Raw genomic sequence first — 12,603 nt, 5'->3', positions numbered from 1 at the left:
TCCCCCAGGAATGAGTGGTCCATACCCACATTGAGCTCCCTAGCCTCAGGGTCCTGCACTAGGAAGATGAGCCCCCAGAACATTTGGCTTTGAAGGCCAGTGGCACTTACTTTCTAGAGAGCCAGAGGGCTATGAGAAATAGAGCCTCCACTCCTAAAGGGTATATACAAAGTCTCATATGCTCCAGGACCCAGGGCAAGCAGTAATTTAAAAGGGACCCTGGGTCAGACTAACTTGTTGATCTTGGAGTTGTTTCTGGAGAGACAGAAGGCAGCTAGGACTCATCCAGACCATAGACATTGGTGGCACCATTTTGGGGAGCCCATTCTACCACATGGACATAGGTGCTGGCAAGCATCATTTTGGACTCTTCTCTCTAGCTTATCAGTGCCAGGACCCAGCCAGTCCACCAGCCTGTCAGCAGAAGTACTAGGATGCCTCAGGCCAAGAAACTAGCTGGCTGAGGCTCAGCCCTACCCACCAGCAGGACTGTTGCTTTAAGACCTTATGAGCCCACAGCCACTGTAGGACCCAGCCCCACATGCCAGTGTGCTGGCACTAGCCCCAGGACCCCACAGCCTGAGACCTTAGAACTCTGCCCAAGAGTGGGCCAGCACTAACCCTGGGACCCCATGGGCCTCAATCCCACCTGCCAGCAGGCCGAAACAGCGGCTCCAGGAACCCTCAGGCCCTGGGACCTGGCACCACTTACCAGTGGGGCAGCAGTAGCCCCAGGACCCAGCCTTACCTATTGGTTAGTGGGCCGGCACCAGGCCTGGGAACTTCTGGACCCTGACCTCGCCTGTCTGTAGTCAGACACCAGCCCCAGGACCAACACAGCCACTTAGTCAGCCACCTCAGGATCTGGCCTCACCCACTAGTAGGCCAGCATTAGCTTTGGTATCCCAAAGCTAATACCAGACACCACAGCCAGCTGTATCAGGAAGTGGCTCTGCTCACCAGCATGCCAACATCAGTTCCAAGATCCCTAGGACCCTACAGCCAGAGACCTAGGAACCTGGCTCTGCCCTCCAGTGAGCTTGCACTAACCTAGGATTTCTGAGGCCTGGCTCTACCCACCAATGGGACAGCAATAGTTCCATGACCCCCTTCCCCCAGGCCCCATAGCCAGCAGCCTTGTAAACTGGCCCCACCCACCAGCATCCAGCAGTCTCTATAGAAAACAGCACCTGTCAATCAACCAGAATGGCAGCCAGCTATGTCTACCAGACCGCCTACAGTAATCGGGCCATCACAACAGAAGCTCACTCCCCTCTCGTCATTAGAGCTATTTCAAGTGCCCATGGTACATTTTCCAGGATAGATCACATGCTAGGCCATCAAAAAAAGCCTCAGCAGATTTAAGAAAATTGAGATCATATCAGGCATCTTTTCTGACCACAGCCCTGTGAGATTAGAAATCAACTACAAGAAAAAAACACTACAAAAAACCCCATAAACACATGGAGGCTCAACAACCAATGGATGGCTAAAGAAATCAAAGAGGAAATTTAAAAATACCTAGAGACAAATGAAAATACAATGATCCAAAAACCTATGGGACACAGTAAAAGCAGTTCTCAGAAGTGGCCTTGTATAAAGGCTTACTTTATACAAGTTTACCTCAAGAAAGAAGAAAAATCTCAGAGAAACAATGTAACCCTACACCTAAAGGAAAGAAATCATAAAGATCAGAGCAGAAATAAATAGAGCAAAAAAAAAAAAAAAAAAAAAAGAAAGAAAAGGTTAATTAATGAAATTAAGAGCTGGTACTTTGAAAGGATAAATAAAACTGGTAAATCATTAGCCAGAATCATCAAGAAAAAAGAGGGGAGGTGCCAAATCAGTAAAATCAGAAATGAAAAAGGAGACGTTACAGTCAACACCACAGAAATAAAAAGGATCATAAGAGATTACTATGGACAATATACCAATAAAATGGGCAACCTAGAAGAAATGGACAACTTCCTACAACTGTACACTCTCCCAAAACTGAACCAGAAAAATAGAAAATACTAGCAGACCAATTACTGGTAATGAAATTGGATTAGAAATAAAACAACTCTCAAAAGATGAAAGTCCAGGACCAAATGGCCTCACAGGTGAATTCTACCAAACACAGAGAGAATAGTTAACACCTATTTTTTTCAAACTATTAAAACAAATTGGAGAGGCAGGAACACTTCTGAACTCATTCTACGAGGCCAGGATCACACTGTTATCAAAACGAGACAAAGATATCACAAAAAAAGATGCCTGACCAATATCACCAATGAATATAGATGCAAAAATCCTTAACAAAACATAAGCAAACTGATTTCAACAATACATTAAAAAGATCATATGTCATTGTCATTTGGGATTTATGCCAGAGATGCAAGGATGGTTCAGTATCTGCAAATCAGTGTGATATTCCCCATTAGCAAATTGAACAATAAAAATCATATGTTCATCTCAGTAGATGCAGAAAAATCTTTTGACAAAATCCAATATCCATTCATTATAAAATTTCTCAGCAGTTTGGGTACAGAGAGAACCTACCTCAACATAATAAATGCCATATATGACAAGTCCACAGCAAACATTTCATTTAACAGTGGAAAGCTGAAAGGATTTCCTCTAAGATCAGGAACAAGATAAGGTTGCCCACTGCTGCCACTTTGATTCAACATTGTATTGGAAGCCCTAGCCACAGCAATCAGACAAGAAAAAAAAATAAAAGGAATGCAGATTGGAAAGGAAGAAGTAAAACTGTCAGTGTTTGCAAATGAAATGATACTATACATAGAAAATCCTCAAGATGCCACCAGAACTACTAGAGCTCATGAAAGAATTCATTAAGGTTGTAGGATACAAAATTAATATGGAGAAATTTGTTGTATTTCTATACACTAACAATGAACTATCAGAAAGAGAAATTAGGAAAACAGTCCCATTTACAATTGCATCAAAAAGAATAAAATACCTAGGAGTAGATCTAACTATAGAGGTAAAAGGCCTGTACTCGGAAAATTATAAGTCACTGTTGAAAGAAATTGAAGATGACACAAACAGATGGAAAGATATACTGTGTTCATGGATTGGAATAATTAATGTTATTAAAATTATCCTACTACCCAAGCAATTTACTGATTCAGTGCAATCCCTATCAGAATACCAATGGCATTTTTCACAGAACTCAAACAAATAATTCTGAAGTTTGTATGGAAACACAAAGACCCCGAATAGCCAAAACATTCTTGAGAAAGGACAAAGCTCAACATATCATGTTCCCTTACTTCAAACTATACTACACAGTTACAGTCAGCAAAACAGTATGATACTGGCAGAAAAACATACACATAGGTCAGTGGAACAAAATAGCCCATAAATAAACCCACACTTATATGGGCAATTGATCTACAGCAAAGGAAGCAAGAATATACAGGAGAAAAGACAACATCTTCATTAAATGTTACTGGAGAAACTGGACAGCTACATGCAAAAGAATCAAACTGGACTAATCTGTCACACCATGAGTAAGTATAAATTCAAAGTAGGTTAAAGATTTAAATATAAAGCCTGAAACCATAAATTCTGGAGGCATACATAGGCAATACTCTCTTTGGCATCAGTCTTAGTAATATTTTTTGGTATATGTCTCCACCAGAAGGGAAACAAAAGCAAAAATAAACAAATGGGACTACATCAAACTAAAAAGCTTTTTGCACAGTGAAGGAAACTATCAACAAAAGGTAAAGGCTACCTCCTGAATGGGAGAAGATATTTGCAAATGATATATCTGATAAAGGTTAATATCCAAAATATACAAAGAACTCACAACACCTGAAAAACAACATGATTAAAAAAATGAGCAGAGGATCTGAATAGACATTTTTTCAAAGAAGACAGACAGGTGGCAACAGGCACATGAAAAGATGCTTAACATCACTCATCATCAGGGAAATGCAAATCAGAAGCACAATGAGATATCACCTACATCTATCAGAATGGCTGTCATTAAAAAAGACAATGGGGACTTCCCTGGTGATGCAGTGGTTAAGACTCTGACCCTGGTTGGGGAACTAGATCCCACATGCATGCTGCAACTAAGAGTTCACATGCCACAACTAAAGAGCCTACCTGCCGCAACTAAGACCTGGTGCAACAAAATAAATAAATAAATGAATAAATAAATAAATAAATATATTTTTTTAAAAAAGGACCACAGATAACAAGTGTTGGCAGGGATGTGGAGAAAAGGGAACCCTCATGCACTATTGGTGGGGATGTAAACTGATCAGCCACTGTGGAAAGTAATAAGGAGATTCCTCAAAAAATTAAAAATAGAACTGCCAGGAAAAAAAAAGAACTGCCATATGATCCAGCAGTTCCACTCCTGGGTATTTATCAAAAGAAAACAAAAACACTATTTTGAAAAGATGTATGCACCCCTATGTTTATTGCATCATTATTTACAATAGCCAAGATATGGAAGCCACCCAAGTGCCCATCAGTAGATGAATGGATAAAGAAGAGATGCTACATATATTTACATACATACAATGGAATATTATTCAGCCATTAAAAAAAAAGAATGAAATCTTGCCATTTGTGACAACCTGGATGTACCTAGAGGTATTAGGCTAAGTGAAATAAATCAGACAGAAAAACAAATACTGTATGATTTCACGTAAATGTGAAATCTAAAAAACAAAAGAAATGAACATACATAGCAAAACAGAAACAGTTATGGATATAGAGAACAAACAGGTGGTTGCCAGAGGGCAGAGGGAGCTTAAGATATACAAACTTCCACCTGCAAAATAAATGTCTTGGGTGTGAAATGTATAGTGTGGGAAATATAGTCAATAACTATGTAATATATTTGTAAGATGTTATATTGTAACTTTTATTTTGAAATGCACAGAAATGCCAAATCGCTATGTTGTGTAACAGGAACTAACATAATGTTGTAGGTCAATTATACTTCAAAAACAAACAGACGTACAAATAAAGTCATAGAAAAAGAGCAGATTTGTGATTACCGGGGGTGGGGGAAGTGGGGAAACTGGACGAAGCTTGTCAAAAGGTACAAACTCCTAGTTATAAGATACGTAAGGACTAGGAATGTAGTGTACAACATGATATATAATTAACATGCTGTTTGTTATGTATGAAAGTTGTTAGAGTAAATCCTAAGAATGACAAGGAAGATATTTTTTCCTACTTTTTAAATTCTGTATCTATATTTGATGATGGATGGTCACTGAACTTGCTGTGATAATCATTTCATAATGTATGTGAGTCAAATCTTTATGCTGTACACCCTGAACTTATACAGTGTGTGTCAAATCTCAATAAAACTGGAAGGAATAAAAAAGAATCTGGGTACCCTTTAGCTATCACTTTCCGCCCTCATCCCCACTTGTTCTCCATAGTCCCCACTTCTCCAGTCTGAGCAACTACTTATCTACTATCTGTCTCTAGATTTCTCTTGGACATTTTGTATGAATGGAATCTTATAGTGTGTAGTCTTTTGCGACTGACTTTTGCTTCTCAAATGGTTTTCAGTGTTCATGTTGTAGCATGTTTAAGTACTTCATTTTTTTTTTTATGGCTGAATAACATTCCAGTGTGTGTGTGTGTGTGTGTACACATATTCATACACCCCCCTCCCCCACACACACACACTGTATTTATCCATTCTTTAATTGAATATTTGGGTTGTTTTCCTACCTTTCTGCTGTTATAAATATTGCTGTTAGCTCTTTTCTGCACAGCTTCCCAAATATTTATTAAAAGAATAAATATAGAATCACATTTGAATTCCTAGAATAAACCTTATTATATTTTTTCAGTGGTACATTATTCTTTTGACACAGTGATTGTTAGTGTTTTATTTATAAGTTTTACATCTTTAATCACATGTCACATTGGTCTGAGGTTTATCATGGTTGATATTAAGATTATGTTAGCTTCATGACATGATTTGGGAGTTCTTTGTATTTTATTTTCATGTGGCCTGCAATATTTTAACATTAGAATTAACAGTTCTTTAAAGTTTAGATAAAATTTAACTTTGAATCCATCTGATCCAGATGCCATTTTCAGTGGAAGAACTTTTGTCTCCTTTCCATTTTCGTTTAGTCTTTAAAAAATTTTCTGCTTCTCTTGAGTTAATTTTGGTAATTTGTATTTTGCTATGAAATTACCTGTTCCTTTAGATATTCAAAGTTATTGTCATGAGATTTAAATGGTATTCCTCTATGTTTCTTTCGGTTGCTTATCTGTATGTGGTCATTTCTCCTTTATCAATCCTATTGGTGATATAGTTCTCTTTTTCCTTTTTCTTTAATCATGCTTGTGAAGATTTTATTAGTTTTTCTAAAGTTTAATCTTATAGATTTATTTTTTCTTTCTGTTGTTTCCCTATTAATGGGCTTGAAAATCAATCTCTCTCTCTCTCTCTCTCTCCCCCCCCCACCCCTCTCAGGGTTTCACAGTTTTCATCCTACTTCCTTTCTTCCTCACATGATGTTTGGATTTTTGTGTTATCTATTTTTCTTTTTGATTTTTTCAGCCTTTAATTCTGGAAAAATCTAAATCTTTCTAAGAGTGTTTACTTTGTTTACTTTCTCCCCTTTCTTTCTGGGAATCCTTGTGAAAAGTTATTGACACTTAGATTTCATCTGTCTCTCTTAGTTTTTTGAAAATGTTTATATTTTTCACTTTTTTTTTTAATACTTTTAGGAGAATTTCTAGACCTACACTTACTGCTCATGAGTATGATGTTTCCTTCTATTCATTTTGCTAGTTAACTCATCCTTTGAGTTTTTTATTTCAATAGTTTCAAAAATTGTACACATATTTTATTGGTAGATATTTATTAAGTTTATTTTCAATTTGTGTTCCGTTTGGTCTGTTCATGCTGTTTCCTGTGGTGTGGATTGTTCAGTTTGTTGCCTTTCTCACATAGTGCTCATACTGTGCAAGTATCTGGTTCTCTTTTTCCTGGGAGTACCAAGTTATAAGCTAGTAATATTTACATGAGGAGAAGAATGAAGGCACTAGGCTCTGATTTGTGTTTCTTCAGGTGATTTCAGGGAGCAGAGGTGGGGATGTAAGGGCTTGATTTGGGGTGATACTGCTTGAGAGTTGATTCCTAAAAGAGCTTACTGTTTACTTGCTTAGTGGCGGTCCTAACAGGTCCTACTATCCTCCATTCTGTTTGTGGAGTATGGTGAGGATAGAACACTCAGGGGCCTTGCAGGTGTCTGTACTTATTACCACTTACCAAAATGGCTGTGCTCTGATGCTTACCTGATGTTATCATCTCCTTTACCCTCCAGATGGCACTGGGGTGGTAACAGAGCTTTCCTGTTTCATTGCACTGTGTGGGGTGGGAATTCTCTGCCCAGAACAATGTGAAGAATGGAAAAGGTCACAACTAGAAAGATCTTTCCCAGTCTTGGCTCTCTCTATCTCTTGGCTGCTGTTTCCCTCCCAGTCTAGAAGCCAGTTACTTAATGTTTTTCCCTGTTTCTCCTTAGACTATCTGTTGCTTTTGTATAATCTCCAGAGTTGGGTTGGAGGAAGAGAACCAGCAGGATATATTAGTTTGACATATTGCATAGGAATGGAAGCTACAGTATTTTAAAATTATCTATTTGTGTCAGTGCCCATCACAAAACTGAACTCATTAGCATAGGGATTGTTTCATATATCTTATCACAGTTCAGGGTGAGACCTGGTGCCTAGTTAAATGATCGTTGAAAGAATATCATTTCAAAGGATTCTTCCATTAAAAATACAAATTTACTACCAATACAGAGCTCCCTTAATGTTGTAAAATCATAACTACATTTATTAAAAATTTGTGTAAAGTTTTCAGGATCATTTAGATCACTTTAGAGGAAGTTACAATCCATAGAGTTAAAATAAAAAGACAACAACTAACATAGTGTAGTGTTTTATAATTCTTGAAATATATAACCTACATTAAGCAGGGCTGTTATTGTTGTCCCCGTTTTATAGCTGATGCTCCAAATTAGAGATGATGAGAATTTATCTAAGACCAAACAGCTAATAAGTGATGAGCTAGTATGTGGGACTGGAAACAAAATCTCCTGACTTGAATTCTATTTATTCCTCAGTGCTTTGCTATCTTAGTGGGTGTTTGATCAGTGGAATTGAACTGACCTATAAAGTTCTGTCTCCTCATGTTTTTGTGCTATGAAGTGAAACTCAGTGGTTTTCATCTAGAGTTTAAATTTAAAGCCAAAGTTCTTTCACAGGGCTTTTGAGGCCCTTCATGATCTCTCTCTCTTTCACGTCCTCCCTTTTCATCTACTCTCCTCTTTGTTCATATTTCTCTTGCCACACTGGGCTTCTTTCTGCCTTCCAATATGCCAGGCATGCTCTTCACTCCACTAGGAATGCCTTCTCCAGAGTGGCATCTTCACCTCCTTCAAATCTTTGTGCAAAAGTAACCTTCTCAATTACACTTTCTGTGACTATCCTATTTAAAAGTACAAACCATCTCCCATTATATGCATTTCTCATCCCCTTTGCTTGGATTGTTTTTCTGTTAGCACTCAGTGCATAACTCTTCTAGTACATGCTACAATTTATTATTCGCTGAATTATGGTCTGTCTTTGCTCATTAAAATGTCAGTTCTAGTGCCTGGCACAGTACATAGCTCAATAAACATTTGCTGAATGAATGAATGCAGGAAGGAAATTCAGTTGATTAAACTAAACTTTGTTCGTAATACTTGATTGTTTTTAATTAAGAAGTTGAAATTTTGAAGTCCTTTTAGCCAGGAGCATGTGTTCATTAATAGTGTGGAAATTTATTTTAATTCACTAAGATTTGTTAATTTAATGTTTCTTCTGAGTTTTAATGCATGTCAATTTATATAAAATTTATTGACTTTCTTGGAGAAATGATATGATTCTGAGTAAAACAGATAAAATATAGAGTCCCTGTACAGTCTTTGTTTAGTGAACAGCAATATAATATTGACAGTAAAGTTAGTATTTTTCAAAATACCACCTGAGATTTAAGTTAATTCTAGTTTTCTTTAGAATATGAAACCATCATATGACCGTTGAAATCTTGAAGTAGGTAATGATTGATGTCAGTTTGATATTTTTTGAAAATTTAAATGATGAACTGTTTTCATTTTCATATTTTTAGGAACATTCTTAGTTCTAATTTTATAATTATATATATTATTTTAATTATGTATTCAATATGTGTTCATATAATAAAGTAGGAATTTTGTTGATTAGCCTTTACTTTTATTTAAAGATTTCTTTTCTTTTCTTATAGATTTGCTTTGAGGTCATGTTGCTATGAAATATGGAGTCACCTTTAATAACTTCACTTGGGAAAGAGAGAGACTTTTTTCTTATTAAAAAAACATAAGGAAAACGAATGACCAAAGGAATCATATGAAATGCTAACTCTATATCTTTTTGTATCATCGGTTTTTAAAACCATCAAGACAAGTGACTTACATTTTAAAGAATATGATTTGTTCATCGATGTTATTTTTAGCAGTTTTTAAAAAATCTTTTTCATCTTAAATTGTACTCTTATAAAATTTAACACAAAAATTTTACATCTTTAAGGCCTTGTTTAAGATAGCTTTCTTTTTTAACTTTCAGAACTTCATTGCTTATGTATCTTATTTTTACTTGACAAAGCTCTCAAAACTACAGCATCAGGAAAGATATGGACTTGGAAACTTATGTTATTGTAATAGACTGCAGCGAATTTAAGTGGACCATTCAAGACCCCATCCACTTTATCATCAGAAGTATCACATAAGTATATGATTCTTAGCTTTAATGCAAACAAAGTTGCTTGAAAATGGCATGGGTAAAATTTTTACGGAAACCTGGTGGCAATCTTGGAAAAGCTTATCAACCTGGGAGTATGCTATCCCTAGCCCCTACCAAAGGCTTGTTGAATGAACCAGGACAAAACAGCTGCTTTCTTAATAGTGCTGTACAGGTGAGACCATAATTTCTTGTTAAATTTTAAAAAGTGCCTTTCAGGAAATTCTTTGCTTAATGCTTCTTTACCTTGTAAATTAAGAATAAAGTTATTGTTGACTGGAATGACTTTAATATCACTTTTAATAGTAGCAAAGTATTTTGACTGGGCATTTTGGTTTTTATAATAAATGGAAGTGGTTTTTTCAACAGAATGATACATTGCTAGGATATAAAAATATCTTGTGGCTTAAAATGTTTACTTAGTAAATTAAGAATGTTTCTAAAATACATAAAATTGTTTTTTTGAATTAGCTAATCAACCCCTCCCCTTGCCCACCCCCCCACCCCCCTTTTTTTTGTTTAAGAAATCCAGTAGAATCCCCATAGATTGCATGAAAAGAAACAAGCTGCTTGGATTGAGATGAGAATGCAGACTTTTTAATCTCAGTACTCAAACTCCTTTCACCCTCCTACTGTGGGCTTAAATCACCTCTCTAAGAATCGTAATTTGGATGCCACTGTTTTACTTAAATTAACGGTTAATTCATTTTGCTTCATCCTTGTTGAAATTTCTTTTAATTAGCAAATATGTATTAATCCAGTTTTCTTAAGTATAATAGTTTTTAATTCAACATTTTCAGATTTTGTAGGGGTCTATATCCTTCTGATTGTTGACTGTACAGTATTAAAGATAAGGCAGATTTAGAATATTGGAATGTGACCCTAATTGACCCTAGAATATACCTTAAAAGATTTTATTGAAAATAGATAGCTTTTCATATATTTTCTTTCTATTGCCTTTTTTTTCCTCCTGAAAACTGAGAGTAGAAGGAGAAATATTGTTTAATTAACTCATTTGATAAATGAACACATCTAGAATGGGTCAAGTGCTCAGAAATCTGACTCAGACTTGTTCTCAATTGCCTTCTGTCTGGGACATATGTCAAACTTGAAAGTTTTATAACTCACTCAGGGAAAGAGAAGCAGTTGGTATTTGGAAAGCCTCAATTCTAATTTACTTGGGGACCCATAAATGACAGTCACTGTTCTGCCCTGGCTGAAAGGTCCCTTTGACAGTAAGTGCTGTGAGGAGGGCAGGAAAATATTTATTGAATGACACCCGATATAGAGAAATACCAGACACCAAAAGACTTGGAATTATATGCTTTTATTGAATCAGGCTATAAGAAGGGGCTTCTGTCATTTAAAATCTTTTCCTATTACCCCCTTTCCAGTTCTTTCTTTTTACATTTATGTATTTCCCTTTGTGTCTGTCCTTTTCTTTGGCTCCCAAAATACTGTGTGTAGTTTAGGGAGATGAAAAGCTTGTTATACCAAGAGAAAATTCTAAGTGAGAACACTTACGTGGTAAAGAAAATGGAGTATTCCTATGTTGATTTTTTTTTTTAAATGAACATTCCACTGACCTCTGCCATGAAGGTTATTTCTACTTCTTTACATAGTTAACCATTCATGGCGCTCATCACACCTTCACGGGGATCCATCTGGTATCATTTCTTCTGCTTGAAGGATGACCCCTCTTAACATTTCTTGTTATACAGGTCTGTTGGTGATGAATTCTTTTGGTTTTTGTGGGTCTGGAAAAAAAAAATCTCTATTTTACTTTTGTTTTTGAAAGATTTTCACTCATTAAAGAAATCTAGGTTGCCAGTTTTTCTCTTTCAGTACTTTAAGGATTTTGCTCCTCTATTGTCTAGCTTGATTACTTCTGATGGAAAAACTACTGTCATTCTTATCTTGTTCCTGTGTTTGTAATGTGCCCCTTTTCTCTGGCCGCTTTTAAGATTTTCTCTTTTTCACTGGTTTAAATCAATTTGGTGATGATGTGCCATGACATAGTTTTCTTCATGTTTCTTGTGTTTGGGTTTATTGAGCATCTTAAACCCATGGCTTTATAATTTTAATCAAATGTGGGAACTCTTTGACCATTATTTCTTCGAATATTTCTGTCCCTCCCCTCTTTTGTGGCATTCCAGTTACATATGTAGTTGGTTGCTTTAAGTCCCAGAGCTTACTGATGCACTCTTCGTTTTCTTTCTCATTCTTTTTTTTTTCTCTCTCTCTTTAATTTTGTATGGTTTCTATTGCTGTGTCTTCCAAGTTCATTAATCTTTTCATTTGCATTGTTTGTTTAATCTGCTATTAATCTCATCCAGTGTATTTTTTAATTTCAGGCATTGTAATTTGCATCTTTAGAAGTTTGATCTGGGTCTTTTAAAAATTGCCTATGTCTCTACTTGACATGTTCAATCTTTTCTCTATCCTCTTGAATATATGAATACAGTAATAATTGTTTTAATGTAGTTGTCTACTAATTCTGCCTCTGCAAATTCTGGGTGTATTTTTTCTTCCTAGTTTTGGAATATATTTTCTTATTTCTTTTAATGCCTGGTAATTTTTGATTGGATGTCAGATGACATTTTGAGTTTTACTTTGTTGGGTAAGGGGTATTTTTATATTCCTAAAAATATTTTTGAACATTATTCTGGGATAGGATTAGATTATTTGGAAACAGTTTGATCATTTTACGTTTAAGCTTTGTTAGGCAGTACCAGAACTGTGTTTATTCTGGGGTTAATTTCTCTGCTACTGGGG

General features: G+C 36.1%; 1 protein-coding gene across 5 annotated transcripts in view; it reads left to right on the top strand.

The window, feature by feature from the left end:
• USP53 (ubiquitin specific peptidase 53) overlaps positions 1 to 12,603 on the top strand; it is a 59,229-nt gene that overhangs the window by 10,070 nt on the left and 36,556 nt on the right. For 4 of the 5 annotated variants that reach the window (XM_057705464.1, XM_057705466.1, XM_057705462.1 and 1 more), the window contains exon 2: positions 9,317 to 10,003. In XM_057705464.1, coding sequence (XP_057561447.1) covers positions 9,860 to 10,003 — 144 coding nt within the window. In that variant the 5' untranslated portion in view covers positions 9,317 to 9,859. The remainder of the gene's footprint in view (positions 1 to 9,316; positions 10,004 to 12,603) is intronic. The other variant, XM_057705465.1, reaches the window with a different exon arrangement.

The sequence above is a fragment of the Hippopotamus amphibius genome, chromosome 13 (genome assembly GCF_030028045.1).
Source record: "Hippopotamus amphibius kiboko isolate mHipAmp2 chromosome 13, mHipAmp2.hap2, whole genome shotgun sequence".
In the NCBI taxonomy this organism is placed as follows: Eukaryota; Metazoa; Chordata; class Mammalia; order Artiodactyla; family Hippopotamidae; genus Hippopotamus; species Hippopotamus amphibius.
This window is presented reverse-complemented; position numbering and strand designations above follow the sequence as displayed.